Source organism: Paralichthys olivaceus, chromosome 6, assembly GCF_024713975.1.
Source record: "Paralichthys olivaceus isolate ysfri-2021 chromosome 6, ASM2471397v2, whole genome shotgun sequence".
Taxonomy (NCBI): Eukaryota; Metazoa; Chordata; class Actinopteri; order Pleuronectiformes; family Paralichthyidae; genus Paralichthys; species Paralichthys olivaceus.
This window is the reverse complement of record NC_091098.1, coordinates 16,614,733-16,631,215: the sequence shown is the minus strand read 5'-3', so window position 1 is coordinate 16,631,215 and position 16,483 is coordinate 16,614,733. Positions and strand designations below refer to the sequence as shown.

General features: G+C 45.2%; 1 protein-coding gene across 1 annotated transcript in view; it reads right to left on the bottom strand.

Moving 5' to 3' along the window:
• LOC109635320 (leucine-rich repeat-containing G-protein coupled receptor 6) overlaps positions 1-15,944 on the bottom strand; it is a 35,920-nt gene extending 19,976 nt beyond the window's left edge. The window contains exons 1-2 of the mRNA XM_020096455.2: positions 15,405-15,944; positions 1,253-1,324 (exon numbers count right to left, since the gene is read on the bottom strand). Of these exons, the coding sequence (XP_019952014.2) occupies positions 1,253-1,324; positions 15,405-15,649 (317 nt within the window). The 5' untranslated portion in view covers positions 15,650-15,944. The remainder of the gene's footprint in view (positions 1-1,252; positions 1,325-15,404) is intronic.
• Between the last annotated feature and the right edge of the window lie 539 nt (positions 15,945-16,483).

Sequence of the window (16,483 nt, the reverse complement as noted above, 5' to 3'; positions counted from 1 at the left end):
ATCAGCAATTCAATTGGTGATAATGATCAATATTTCTGTAACTTCGATGAGTCACAAAACTTCATTCAGCTTTGCTCTACTAGATCCAGTTTTTTACTGGGATTCAGAGACAGCTGAATGGTTAAACAGCAAACCTTTTACATTCATCATCAGCTCATGCCTCACAGGCTGCAGCTGCGAGAATTAGCAGAGAAAACTGGACTGTTCAAACACCCCATGCAGACTCTCTCACACACACTGCAGGGCTCAGACTTAAAAGAATCAGGTGAAGGCTGACACACACAATCTGTAAGCCCCCGTGAATTTCCACACACTTACACACACATTCACACCCTTAGGGTAAATCTGTGGGCAGCCTTTGTCAAACCGAGACTTAGCCGAATTCTGCTGAGTGGTCGGATCAGATATCGGTGAGGTTGACCAAAAAACGTGTACTAAAACTTTTTTTGTTATTTTTCTACCTCGTGTTTTCTTTCATCAGAGCTACGAGCATGAAACCAATACCTCGTGCTTGGTCAAGTGCTGACCAAACTGCGTTCTGTAGCACAGAGAATATGTCAAGAGATTTGGCACATGTGGCAGAATCAAAATGTCTTGTTTGCTTATTTTGAGATCAAATATGTTCGAATTCATATCATATTTTTACAGTCTTCTGGCAACATATTGATTATTTTGTTTAATTAAAAGAAAAGAATTGTGACTGTTTTAGCATTTAGTGTCTTGGCCTTTGAATCAAAACATTAATAATGATCACATATATGGGCTATATATGTGATTTGTGTTAATGTTATAAGCAAGGAAAACATATATCTTTGCTTTTTTCATTTTCCCCAACCTTGTCCTGAAGTTCTCCTATAGTGTGTTTGTCTTGGCAAGCACTTGTGTCTACGTGTGTATATTGCTCCCGCGGAGCTGTCCAGCAGAAACAAGTCGAGGAGGGCAAGAAATCAGCAGCTTGGATGCTTTGCACAGATTCCGCTCTCTAAAAACTTTAAGGACCATATATATTTACTCTCTGGGAGAATATCAGGTTCCCTTTGCCTCCCTCTTGTATGCAGACATCCCAAGATATACTATCACATTGCTGCAGGCAGCTTCTTGTTAGGAGAGATCAGAACCAGGCCGGCGCCTCAATTCCATCACTGACGTCTGCACATGTCAGCGGCTCCGGGAACCACTTTTTCTTGTCATTAGTGAGTTGTAGTGATGGAGGTTTATTTACCGAATGCAAGCAGATTGATTTTGTACTTACAGTTCTGATAACAGGTGCAGTCGGTGGAAGGCTCTGGGCTGGATCTCGCTGATGTTATTCATGCTCAGATCCCTGGAGAGAGAAATCAGGGAGCATCAGTGTCAACGTATCAATCAGTGTGTTACTTATCAATGTTCCTTTAGGGTGCTCCGAACATGTAAAATTGCAGATGTTTAAATGCTTTTCACGTGGCGATCAATCATCGAGAGTGGGAGTAGTACACAGAGAGAGGTTAGAGGGTTAGGTAGAGAGGTTGGAGTACGAAAAGGGAGGAGAAGGAGATGTAGAGGAGAATTTTCCCCAATGAATCATTGTTGGGCAGCTGTAATTTCCTCCTCATCCCAGTGACTCTTTCTCTTTTCCAGATGTCTCATTCTACCTACTCTTAGATCTGACCCCTCAGTCTCCCTCCATATCTCTCTCCCTCTCCGTGTCTCTCTCTCCTTCGTTTTTTTCTCCCCCAGGTTCCTCAGGAGACCACCTCCTTTCCCCTTTGTTCCGAGCTGTAACGTAGACACACTCCATTTCTCTCCATTTCTCTGACACACACTCTTGACGTGAGAGGGTGTGTTGGGGGTGAGTGTTGACGCAGCTGTGTTGCGGTCAAAGAGGGTGAGGTGCAGGATGCTCGCATACATGCGTGCATGCACACGCACGCACACATGCACACATGCACACATTCAACACACGCATAAACTACAAGGACATCTTATGTGTCAGCCTCTGGTAGAAAACATATATAACCTTATGGCCCCAGTCATGTAAGGTCATTGCTTTGATAAACACAATGAAAGCAAGGAGGTGTTACGTCACCCCTTCTTTGCTTTCACGGCCCTTGGGGTCTCGCAGGAGTTTTCAGGAGTGAGGCTTGTATGTGCATGAGTGTCTGCGTGTGTGTGTGTGTGTGTGTGTGTGTGTGTGCGTGTGTGTGTGTATGACACTAACCATTGCTCATAAAGCCAGACCACCGGGCTAGCAAGTGTAAACTGTGCTCTCAGAAGCCCTTCTCAGTTGGGAGTTTTGACACACTGGCTGTTTGTTTGTCAAGGCAGCCAAACTGACGGGGGGCTGGATGGATCTATCTTCAGGCGTGATCTATATTCAGCTTCAGGGGAGGATGTGGAAAAAACCGCAGCAACACTCTGTTCAGAAATGTTCGTAATTGAGTTTAGCAATTGTGACAAAACTGGTGCAGCAACACTGTGCTGCCTTGTCAGAGGTGACGTTTGACATCAGGCTCAGGGATGTGGTGAGAGGAGGTGTGTTCTCCACATGTGATGAGCCTGCAGTCTTCACCGTGCCCTTTTCCCATGAGGTTTTAGATAATGATGCAGTCTTTTTACAGCCTCTGCTGACTTTGAATATTTTCCTTATGAAAGCATAATAATGGCATGTTAGTTTCCTTGCATGGGAATTTCCTGTTATGGATGCCCCCCTCCTGGGAGGTCTGACTTCGGAGGAAGTGGTTCAAGGTGTTACTCAAGGACACATATATACGTGGAGGGCGGATGTTTCAATCAGTTATGAAGCAAAATTATTTAACAGAGCAAGAGAGGGGAATTAATCTTCAAATTCCATTACTCCAATCACCATTACTGACCTAAACTTTGACTGACTGGTCCCTGTACTGTTTGTTCTGCTGGGGCACCATGGGCACAGGGCCGACATTACACACACTCAAAGTAAACAATCGCGGTGGTAGATGGTCGTTCTTAAGTATAAACTTTTTCTCATTGAGTTATATAACCAATGTCTTGTTTTTCTTAAAAACTACTACAGAATAAAATATTACAGAAAATTTAAGCAAATCAACAAATAACATAGAATGTATTACTTTCCTTTTGAGACGAACCCAAACACTTTTGCTGATGTAGGATGCTATCATGGGACCTCATGTCAAGCTCTCCACTAAAGCACTGTGGTGATGTCATGTAAATTATACGCTTCATGTCTGTCCCAATTTTGGCACAGTCTGCTCAGGCTCCAGGCCGTGATTTGGGAATAAATACAAGTGTAATGCACTACTGCTTGATTAAAGTCAGAGGTAAATATAAGTGATATCAGAGTTGCCATGGAAATGACATCGCGAGCAGTAACAGCAAACAAGTTGACATAATCAAGACTGGGTGACATCACGTATGGCACAGGAAATACACGACCATTTCCTGGGTCCTTGTGAACAATACACATGCAAACCTTAATCCTGCTCATTGTGCGAGTTTGCTACTGAGAAAAACATTTATTGGAACATTCAAGACTGGATCATTAAAGCATAGTAACGCACGCACGCACTCCCACACACGCGCGGGAACACACACACACACACACACACACACACAAACCCAAATCTTGTCGGGATGCGCCCATGGATGGAGACAACACTCCATTATCTGGTCCTGATTAAAGAAGCCATAAACAAACGTTGTGTGAAGTCCATAACAGCGGCCTCACTCAGACAGAATAAACACGCAGCAATGGAGAGAGAAAATGTTTAAAAATAAAGACACACAGTGGTGAGTCATGGGGAAAGGTTGAATGCAGCTCAGCTCGGCTGTGCTCTCCAACCAGCTCGTTGGGAAGCCGAGGAGAGTGAGAGACGTATCTGCTGTGCAGGCCAAGGCCTCCGCTGACAACTTGACGTATCGTTGGAAGGCGCTGCACTATGGCTTGTTTTTAAAATCAAATAACAGCTGTGGCTTTTTTAAACCATGATAATTATGATTGATGACTACCACATGTGCATTGTGTCGGCTGGCGCTGTGACGTGCAGATATTTTCAACGCAAATAAACGGCCACAAAAGAAATGAGAAAGGGAGCGTTTAAAGGTTTTGCAGGCTGCTCGGCGCATGGGAGTTTCACAATCACCCGTTTTATGGGCATCTCTAATGTCTGAGTGTGTGTCCTGTGAGCGAGAGGGAGACTGAGTGCAAGTGTGTGTGTGTGTGTGTCAGTATCTGTGTTCGTGTGTGCAGTGCAATATTTCTTTCCATTTATAGGTTACTGCGGTGTGTGTGGTAAGATGTCTGTCGCTCATTTTCACACTCCTATTGTTTTCCAGTGAGCCTGCAGATGTGGTGGGCACAGTCCCTGGTTGCGCTTTCACCACATCACACACAGACGCTGCCGGGTGCATGGAAACCGATTGCTCTGTGGTTCTGTGTGTGCCAGTGTGCGTGCACGTGTGTGTGAGGGACAGAAGCAAAGGTCACGTGGTTTCTTCTCTTTATTTTTCATGAGAGTATTCGGAGGGGAACTGTCCTGCCCTATCTTGGCTATTGTGGCATCAAGAAAGGAGCCTGATATTGTTCGCAGAACAACACGTCTCTCAACCGACAGAGGCACACAGGCCTTCTCCTCCCCTCAGATCTCCATCTCCTGTTGAATGACGAACTAAAGACTCCTGAGCTGCAATAGGAGCATGAGATGCAGACACGGAGACCCATGTTCATCCCTCAACAAACACACTCACAAATGTGCCTCTCAACTGATCTTTTTATCCCCCTTTGCTCTGACTCTGCACAATGACTGTCAAAGCCCCCAGTGATCTCTCTCTGTTTCCCTGGAGAGGAATTAGATTTTCATGTGCTTGCATGCAATTTGTGCATTTGAGCACAGAAGCTTGGGTGAAATTGATGCCAATATTTATGCAAACGCAGGAGGAAAAAAAGAGTAGGAGACATTTTTCCATTTCTGTTGCAGATACACAACGTGGTCTGATAGATCTTCGTCCTTCCTCCCCAAAGTGTGTGCACGCTTGTGTGCGTTTGAATGTAAGAGAGGAGGGTTTGGCATGGGAAGAAAGGTAACACACTGGATATTTGACTGCTTTATGCCGTAGTGAATAGAGTAAGTATGGAAAGGAGTTGTCTTAAGGGGGGAACAGAAGCATGAAGAAGCAGAGGTACAAGTCCATTCATCAGCCGTGGCCCTTTCCTCTCCCTCTCGCTTATGCCACTCTATCGCCGACACTCACGCGTTCTCTCCATCTGTGTTTCAAATTTCAACTGGAGCGTGCGGTTACACAGTTCGGTAGTTACAATAATGTGATTCATCATATTTCCTCTTCACCTTGTACAGAACTACTGAAGTATGTTATCGCTCCTGTGATCAAAGCCAGTGTGCGTGGGTGGGTGTGAATGTGCCCTCAGCTCCATTGTAGCCGATTTCAAACTGGAAGCGTTTCTGACAAGAGCTGGTGATTTAGCGCAGCAAAACAAATGGCCACATCATATGAAAAACACCCCTGTTTATTTTCGCAGACACACACACCTACGCAACATCCACCGGCACCCATACACGCTCCAGGCCTCCGGGTGGCTTTTGTGAGGTGGATGATATAGACCACCCTGGTGAGTGAATATGCCCTCAGACCGATGTGATGATCAGTCAGGTGTGTTTCTAACATCGGCACGGAAATGTGTCAGCGAGACAAAGCTGAGACAGGAGCAGCAGGAGAAGAGATGGTTTGATACATTTCACTTTGGAGTATTCTGCTGTCTTGAAGTTAAAAAAAAAAAAAAAGTATGGAAAAGTTTCTGGCATGTTGTTCAAGCATGAAATTGCATGCAGGTACCGTACATAACAATGCAGGTGAAAGCATGTAAACAAACAGGCTTACATTGTTGCCTTTGAGAGCAATGTTTTTCATAACTGTCTCTCTTACATATACAGTACACACACACAAAAACACACACACACACACACAAAATCACTGCACAAGAGCCATGTACCCCGAGGCCTTCCCTTTCACTTCCTCCTCTGCTCTCTCTCTTTCTTCTGCTCCCTCCTGCCAATTCCTTTCTCCCTCACTCAGGTGGAGTCTCTTACCAAACAAACAGCCAATAATGGCAGTAAGCTCTGAGCCTTTGAAGACAGCTTATCTGTAAGGAACATTAGAGTAATAGATCTTTAGTGGAAATCAACAACTCGAGTCTTGCCCAGAGGGCAGGAGTTCTGCATTAGCAGCGGCTGAGCCACACCTTGGCTGTCTTTTACAGTAACTATGACAGTAATGTCTTCAGTTGGATCCAGATAGATCCTCTCCGCTTAGCTCTTTGAAACAGTTAAGGCCACGATGAAAGGGGATCTTTTATGCCGCACAATGCAACTGGTAGTCAATGCTCGGGCGCCGCCTTAAAGAGGGCCTAAATGGTTGTGTGTGTTTGTGTGTGTCAGAGCGACAGAGAGAGAAAAAGCGTGTGTGTACAGTGAGTGAGGGTGAAGACTAAGTGTGTTTGCTTTTTTTCAATCTGAATAGACTGACTTCAGTTTCTCTCGCAGTCACACATGAGCTTGCACATACACACAGACACGCACACATACACATACACACACACAGACACGCACACATACACATACACACACAAAGAGTCAGGAAGGAGGGTACAATGCTGTCCTGCCCTCCTCCTTCCTCTAAAGATGTGGGGCTTTTTTTTCCTCCCTCTCTCTCAGACTTCCTGGGAGGGGTACACTGCCCTTTGTGTCCGAAGGCACTCTCTCTTTATCTTTGCCTCTCTTATTCTCCCTTTTTTTTCTCATTCACGGGGCACAAAGAGCGAGGGAGAGGGTGAGGAGAAGTCTTTCACCTGGACAAGGAGGGCCACGGAGAGCACCGGGCCACAAAAGAGCAGGGCCACAGAGAGGGAGGGAGGGAGGGAGGAAGAGAAAAGAAGAGATAACAAGGCAGAAAAAGGGAGATGCGTTTATGTTTTTGTGTTCCCATGTTTTGTGTCCTTTCCCGCTCGTTGTGGTTTTCGCCCGAGAATGACAGGCGGATGTCTGGGTAGAGAAGGCGGCTGTTTAGTCTGAGGCCATGTCATGGGAAACATATTCATGCCCCCTGGGACTTATTCATACGCTGGTATACTGCACACACACAACCACACATACATGGACGCACTCTGTCCGTTCCTTGTCCTCCCACACACACACACACCCTGTCATGAGATGGGGGGGGGGGGGGGGGTGAAAGGTCAAGCACTTAAGTAATGGAACAGGAAGTGTTCGAACAGTCGGCCCTACACAACATACAACTAACTCCAACATGTGGACAGGACTGACAGGCAGCTGTTGAGGGTAGTGCATAGCTTTGGAAGGCAGCGAGGCATTCCTAGCCCTGCCCATTGTCACCAATCTGTTGCCTGGTATGTATGTTTTATCTGACTTTCATATGTTTTTGTCACATGACACACACCGAAGAACATTGTTTTTGCTTCTTTCTAAATCAAAGTAAACCTCGAGAACACAGGACAAACACATGCCACTGATGTGCATAACAGGGTTACAAATTTCACTTTTCCAAAAATGCTGAAAAGGTATCTCTTACAGAGGTGTTTTTTTTTCCCTGCACACTGATTCAAGGCAGATTCTCAGCATTGGATACAACAGTAAATGAAACCCGATGAGTATTAGTGTCAGGCTCTATTATGACTTCATTTGGTTGAATGGCAGAAACAGGAGGACACTGGATCTAGTTAGAAAACTGCTCAAATCCGCTCCTGGCTCTCGCTCTCTCCTTAACTGCTGCACTCACAGATCTATGATCAGCTCATCTGCTCCATATATTTAACAGCATCCGCGGATAACATCTAGAACTGAACTTAGATCAGCACTCGATGAAATCTTACACCATACCAATGAGGACATGTGGCTGCTGTTGGTTTAAAGAGATTTAGCTTGGCCCCTTGCCATGCATGTAAAAAGTCCAGATTTCCTCTTTTGCTCCTTCTCAGACATGTTATAGAGACGTGAGTGAGCCTGGTTTCATTTGCAGAAGTGCTGCAGTGGCAGAGCTGCCTCCAGCCTCCCTTTAAAACAGATGGAAAATACACCTGTGTCCAGTCGTAGCAACAAGTAATATTATTGCCTTATATCATCACAGTGACCTGACTGCTGTTTCTGCATTCAGGTCAGTTAACCTAAAACTCCATAATTAAGACCTCTGAAAAAATCATTACTTTTCCCTCCTCGTTCACCTCTTCACCTTCTGTTTTCTGCATCCCGTCTTCCACTCTCTGGACATTCCTGAGCAGTTATACCCACGTTTGGCGATGTGCTGTGTGCGTGTCCCCTGAGGTGTGTGTGACATTTAAGTGTGTCTGCAATAGCTTATTTGTTCCCCTTAGCTAACACCCGGACCAGTGGTCCATTCTCCCAACCTAATCCCTGCTTCACTGTATCAGCCCTGCTCCATGGGATGCATTGATGCTACACAGGGATTGGAAAGGCCATTACCCATCATTACGTTAGCATGTGCATGTGTGTGTGTGGAAGAACGGATATGTGTTCATAATTCAATGCTTGTGCAGGTCTTGCAGTGCGTGTGTGTGTGTGTGCACTGCTGGAAACAGCATTAAGTATCATTAGCTCTTGCTAGTCATCACCTGCACACTGCCAACCCCACATGAGCCACTTTAGTCGGCAGGCCTGGCCAGCGATCACACAGATAGGCAGAGACAGACTCATGTTGAGGTACAGAGGGAACTTGCTATGTCTTACACACACTGCTATCAACACTCATGTACATGCATTCTCATGTATTCCTGTGGCACATTACTTTTGCTTTGTAATAAGTCTGACAAGTAAAAACTGTTTTGTTAATTTGAATCATAAAAATATGTTTAAAATAAAAAATAAGGATGTAATCAGTAGCTGAGATGTTGTTGACTTGCTTTACACGAGGGAGAGAAGAGAAGAAGAAATCAAAGAGACTGACAAGGTAACTTTTTAATGTGGGGACATAAAATTATAAATTTGGTTTAAATCAATCTTCTACTATTAAGACAATGGGGTAGTATGTGGAAAATCAATAGAAACACGAAACAGCTCATCTAACCCATGTGTTATCCCAGCATACGGAAACAAATGACAGCTTGAACGGGTCATGGGTGCGCATGCGTATAGATGCACACATATGCATGTATATGCACCAGGACAGTTAGGGACATTTGTCATGGCCTGGTCCAGGATAGGACAATGCCTTCTCTGTAGTGGAAAATAGAGGGCTAGTGCAAATCATGCACACACACACACACACACACACACACACACACACTCACATTCCCATTCCCATGGATTTCCAGGGTTGGAAAGGGGCTGAGTAGGAATCTGGGCCATGCAGGCGTTCTGAATCCTCTCAGTCAGAACAGCCCTTCACCCTTCAAACACACGTCAGAGGGAGCACATTCCAAAGCCCCTGTGTCGTCATGCTGCGATCACACGAAACATACAGATTCAAACATTCAGTCAACGAGGACGGCTCTGACCCCAACAAATACCAACCACTGATCTGTGGAGTCCACGTCGGCTCCATGCAGGCTCATGTGCACACACACACACACACACACACACACACACACACACAGTCCAAAGACATACTCCACTTCACTTCCCTGATCCCTGCCTCCTCCACCCTGGTTCCCTTCGAGATCTCATGTCTTGATTGCTTTCTACGTTTTTCTAAAGGACAGGATATGGAGCGGTGGAGCACACTATGGCCTCTGCCTGCCGCTCCTAAGGGAATGTCATTGTTTCCATTGTTGTCGCCTACCTGCCTACCTGCCGTCTGTCCCTGAGCGACATTTAAAGCCTCCCAGGTTGGTCTCGGGAAACCACAAACCACTGCACTATCCGACGCTAACTGCCTATCCCTTCTCCCAAACACCCTTCTGGCATAAATATCACTTTTGTTGCAGGTGGAAGTGGCTTTTTCTTCTGTTGTTCACAGCGAAGCCTCCAGGGAGTTTAGGAGAGACACGTTGAGGCAAACACTTCAACCATGCAGGGAGGAAGTAGGAAACAAAAGAGTGAATGAAGGGCTGAAAAGAAATGATTGAAGGAAATGAGAAAGGAAAACATTTGTGCATCTTTATCTTTAGCCATATGCACATTGCACATCAATGATCATACATTTGCACTTGGTGCTGAGCAGCCTCAATACCTGCTCTGAAGAAATACACACACACACTCACACACACACACACACACACACACACACACACACACACACACACACACACACAAGCACTTAATGTATGGATTCTTCTTCTAACTAAGAGGGGGGCAGAGAAAACAGGTGAAGAAAGCAGAATAGGTGGGGGAGACGGATAGACAGAGAGAGGGAGAGAGGGAAGTGTAGTTGAGGTGGGGGGCTACCATAGACGCCTGGAGCCAGGACACTGATGCTGGAGCTGATAGCTGCTGTACAGAGGACCCTCTGCTGACCACACACACACACAAACACACACACACACACACACACACACAGAGTTCTATTTTCTTCTGCCATTCTCTTATTTTTGTTCAGTCTGTACCTTCAACTCTTCCTCCCCTCTCCATCCCTCACAACGTCTTCCTCTTTTCGTGTGTGTGTGTGTGTGTGTGTGTGTGTGTGTCTGTCTCACTCTCTCAGACATGTTGTTTACAGTATGACCCCCGGTTGCTCATGATAGGAATCATTCCATCAACATAATGGCTAAATGACACGCACACGACTGTTACAGTCACGGCCACCACAAAGAGGCAGGATGTTGTGTCATGCATGTCTACGTACAGTATGTGCATGTGTTTTTGCATGCTTGTGTGTGTGTGAGCACGCTCTCCTGCTTAAACTTGACCTGAGTATTCAAAATCTTCCAATTCATGTTTTTCACAAAATTTTGAATCCTTGTCTCCTTGTCAGTTTCTACCCCTTTTTCTTCATCATCCCTCCTTCAATTTTTCATGCTTCACCTCCACTGACTAAAAAAACCTCAGCACTCTGGGTGGTCCTCACACACACACATATTAATGCGCTTGCACACACTCCATGGGTTTCTTCTGTCCGGTAATGCGTTCGTTGTGGTTTCCTGGCCTTGGCTAAAACCCCGTTAGACGTTCTTTGCACTCACCACTACCACAAAGCATCACCTAATCGGTGCTCAACTCCAGCCTCAGATGCGAGTGCACATGCACTCCCATCCCTCTCACACACCTGTGTGCGCGCAGTGAACGCTGCTGAGAGAAACGTGAGATGTGTAAACATAAGCACCTGACAGCCTTCCAAAAACTGACTGTCTATATTCAGGATATCACAGCAGCCAGATCATGAACTTATTACTTACTTTCAACACGATTAAATGTTTTCCTTGAATAGTTGTAAGTCTATCAGGGACACAGCTGACTAATTCTCTTGCTCTCAGCTCACATTTGTGATAGACAGCCTACTTATTGTGTCACTGTGGAGCCATCTCTTATGACATGTTACTTTGCTTGCAGCTACACATAAAACAGCCCGTAACCCTGATGCACATAGTGTTCTCCAACTCATCACACATCAACACACATGCACGAACACCCCCCGAACAGACACACACCCTCGGGCAGTGTTTTTCCTCTCTAATCTGATATCAAAGAGAACCGTTTCAAAGCGTTTCATATGACAGCTCATTTTATGCGTTGCCCACGGAAACGATTATTGCCATAAATCTCTACCCACTTTGTTATGAGTTGCTTGAAGCATCTTTGCCTTCGAAGAGTTGAATTCCTTTGCAGAGTAAACCTGCATTCACCTCACTGTTGTGTTATAATAGCTTTTTCTCCGCTGATGATAATTTAATTATGTTTCTACCTTTATGGATTGGAGTCATCCAAGAAAATGGAATGAAGCATTCATAGCCTGGATTGCCCTCTTGGTTTCTATAGCACGTACAGTTGTGCTCACTTTGAAGAGCTCTCCAATGACATGGGTGAATGATGTCATATACTTTCTCAGCGTTATGTGGATGTGGTTTGTAATGTGCACTGTTCCCAAGCAAATCTCTGTGACCTCGGCAGCCTACAGTATGTGCCGGAAGGCTAATCCAGCCTCCAATGCACACTGGGGCGTGCTGGTAGGTTTGACAGATCCTGGTGGGGACTGGACCAGCTCTCCGCTGTTGTAATCTTTTATACTCAAGGATGAAATGAGAAACTGGCCTACTGTGCAATGTTCTGCGTTGTGTGCGTGTGTGTGTGTGTGCCTGTTTGCGTGCGCACACGCATGTGGGCAGGGTTAGGGAGGGGATGTTGTTTTGTTTGCGTTTGATGATTTCTATCAGCAAGGCAAACGAGAAATCTGTGACTCTTGTGTGCGGTATCTTAATTTGTTGCGGTATCTCTCCTGCTGCCCCACATTCCCTCCTTCTCTCCTCTGCAGTAATGTGTGTTTGCATGTGTGTGGGCATGTGCGGTTGGTCGCTGAGTTTATTTATCTTATTCTAAATCAGCCCTCAAACTCACTAATTGGTCCAGTTCCACCGTTAGGTAACGACGGGAAATGAACAATTACTCTTGTGTTTGTGTGTGTGAGAGGAAGAAAGAGAGAAAGTGTGTGTGTGTTTGTGTGTGTGTGTGTGTCTGTATGTTTGTGTGTGTGGGAGGGGGGAGGGAGTTTCAGGTCATCCCTGTTTTTATATTAGAGGAGGACTAAGAGGCTCAACACTCTTCCTCTTTGAGTCACTTCGTGTGTGTGTGTGTGCATGTGTATGTGCTGGCCTGTGTGGCATGCCCCTTTGTGGGCCCAACAGCCTGCTGTTCTCATAGGTAACTGATTCCTGGATGAGGTTAGCAACACCATAAACTCTACATGTGTTTTAATGTTCAAATGGACACAGTGATATCTGGCGTCGCAGGCTCACATGACAGCTGCAGAGTTGGGCATCACTCAAGTCAAGTTGTCTTTCCTTTATGTCCCTCTTTAAAAGTCGTTAGCAACATAAACTGTTGATCTCCCCTTACTCCCTCTGACTTGTATCCCTCCACTCCTGTAATACTTGCAGAGCCCCTAGTGAGCAACTGCTCTATCACACCCTGTTTCCTGGTTTTCACTTCTATCACTTCAATATCAGTTATCACAAAGTGTCTCTAAACTGTCCTCAGAGGCTTACGCAGTGAAGCAATTTAAAAGGTCTGTCTGTAAGCCACAGCGGGGCAGTGTAAGTAACTCCTCAGACCCCACATCATATTAGAATAACGGCTCTTTTGCTGCACTGGTGCACTCTGTCCTGGTGGTGAAGTGGGCTTGATTTCCCCAACTTTTTATTGTAAAATAAAAATACTATTGATGAATAATGTTAATAATCATGTTTTTAATGGTATTTACATATGTTGAGTAATCTGCAAGGTGCTCCAATTGAGCTTTCAAGCATTCCTTACCAATCATGTTTAAAAATTATGCTGTCAGCCTTTGCAAATTAAGTCCCACAAATGAACCATTTTGTCAATTGATCAAACAAAATAAAGACTTAATAGTTTCCTAAGTTAAATGCCAACAATTCTCATCTTTTTAATTATTGAGTTGTTTTATTACGAAACAGTGAGTTACTTTTATCTAGACTCAAATCATTAAAGGTGGAGTAAATGATTGTAATTCAATATTGATTGTGTGTATTCTAATAAAAGTCTGGTGTTCCTACACAACCTTGGCTCTGTAAATGGGAGATATGGCAGCTGATGTGAAAGACCACAGATATTTCTCCCATGAGTCTCAAGCTGCTCTCAGACATGCTCTGAGTTCCTGGAGGTGCATGTGTGAAAACAAATGTCCAAGTGAGACGCTCCGCAATTTCAGCCGACTTCATCTGCCTGCCCTCCCAGTATAATGTCTGTACATATCCTGGAGAAGTCGATATGGTTAACACATCAGGGGATCCCCGCTGGATTCACTGCGAGTGAGCGGGGGGTTGGTGACGCAACAGACAAAAATACATTTAAAAAAAAGATAACAAATATCTCCCGTGCCATACACGTAGAAGACACAGAAGAAGATGTCAAGATAGTTTGTGGTGATAAGAGTCGACGACAGTGTCTGGATCCTTTAAATGTGATCACATGATCTACGCAGAGTTAATTCATCACTTCCTGCCTCTCTCTGCTGCACCCGGCTGGTCCACCCTCGCGCATGAAGGCAAACTACAGTTAAAGTCAGCAGCCGATTCTCCGGATTTTATCCACAGGTCATGTCAGAAAAACGGCTTTAATGGATTGTCTGACTATGGTGGAGAGACCTCAGTGAGTAGAAAGGCATGAAGACATATGCAGAGGTTGCTCTCTTTCTGCTTAATAGGTAGTTTACCACTTGCTAATGCGATAGCTTACTCACCAATGGGTTAGCTAATTAATTGGTTACCTAGCAAGCAGGCATAGGAGCCGAATTTGTGTACCAGGTAACATTAATGTACTTGCCCAAGGGCATTTCTATTTTGCCAAGTTGTTGGTATGATGTTATGTTACCAGGAGATTTGTGAGTAGTGCTATCTGTATCGTCATGCTCTGTCACATATTGTGTGCTCTGTGCATGCTAACCTTGTAGCAGCAATTGTGACAACTGTTTCCTTGTCTTGTTATTTGCTCTATATATCCTGATGGGGGGGGGTCATTTAGACATCTTTGCACAAACTCTTCCTCACGCACGCACGCTTGTCTTGTGCTTGCAACTTAGGCACACTCATAAAATATACTGAATATGTAAATTCAGTCTGTTATATATTTATATAAGTATGTTTACTGTATATTCAGTATGTTGAAAATTATCTAGAAGAAGACGTACACACAGACTCACAAGCAGTCATACATAGATGTACACAAAGGCACACACATGCTCACATACACACTCTCATGCTGGGTCTCCAGTTGGCACTTGGAAACCTGACACTGAAAGTGGTCAAGTAATTTTGCTATAGTGGTCCGCACACACACATTCTCACACACACATGTTCCCACTTGGCCCCTGTCCGTTTTTATCATGTATGCGGGTTGTGCCACTGTTTCCTGGTAACACATCCAACTGACTGTTGCCCACTGCTCTATTTTTAAAATCCCAGTTCCAATGTATAGTAGTTTTAATCTTATTTGTAAAAGTATGTTCATTTACAAATTAATGTTTTAATTGGGACTCACTATTGGCTGTCAAGTTTTCCTTTTTTCAGATTAGATGAGTTGGCACCACAATGCATGATAGGTGGTGTAGGGATCGAGGGGAAGGGTTCAGCATGACACACAAAGTGGAAGCACAAGAAAATAATGGCAAAAGGTCAAGGAAATGCAGGACACAGTCAGAGGCCTGCATGTGGAAAGGTGAAGATGAAACAGGATGAGATCCAGCACCTTAACTCAACAGTAGCATGTGTTACTCACAGGTAAGTGGTGAGGGGGCTGAGGTTGGCTGGCACAGATGATAGTCCCAACTCTGAGCAGTCCGCCATGACGAATATCCCATCTTCCTCACACTGACACGGAGACGGGCACAATGATGCCTGCGGCCCCTGTCTGTCCTGGACCCGTCCGTACCCCCACACTCCGGGGGAGGAACCCCAAACTCCTCCAGCCACGCAGAGAAGCAGAAGCACAGGCAACATGTCTGACTGTCCACCTGTCTGCATCTACACCAGCAGGGTCTCCTGTCTTGTCCTCTCTAATGTCCTAAGAGATAGATGTGATAGACGAGGAGGTTCCACTGATTCTTCTCTGTCCTAAATCTGCTGTCTCCCTTTGGAAGCCCCTCACTTATATTTTCCTCCTGTGCAGGTTGTCCTCACTGAAAATCTATCCCTGTCAACTCTACCTCTTCATCTCTTCATTCTCTTTACCGCTTCATTCCCAGGGGTTAACTCTGCTGGAACTTCCTTCCCTTCTTTCCTGTCTTCCCTCTCACCCTGCCCTCTCCTTTCTCACTGTCCTTCTCCCCTAAACACAGTCACTCTTTCTCCCTCCCTTTCTCTCTCTCTCTTTCACTCTCTCCTTGTAAATGTCTCTTCCTCTCTCTGTCTCTCTCTCCTTACCTATTGTAGAAGGACTGCATGAGTTGTGAATGAGCCACCCTCATTGGCCCACAATTTAGGGATGGGCTGGAGCATCTCCGGAAAGGAGGAGGGGCCCATGATTCTCAAACTCTTCCCTCTCTTTCTCCCTTTCTTCCCTTTGCCTGTTTTACTTTGCCTCTCTGTGAAGGGAGCGAGTGAGTGTTTAGTTTGAAGGCAAGGGAAAGAGGTGAAGGAGAGAGGAGGGGGTGGCAATGCAGTACAGTGGTGTGGGACATGATTTCTCCTTGTGGGACCTTATGAATGGAACTGAGAGAAAATGAGACAGTGTTTACAGCTGAAAGAGAGGAAAGAGGAAAAAAAAATCAAGCTCCAGAGGATAAGAATGAAAGCAGCAGAGTGTGTTTGGCTGTGTGAGAGAGATGCAGAGGGTCAGAGTGTGTGACTGGGAGTGAG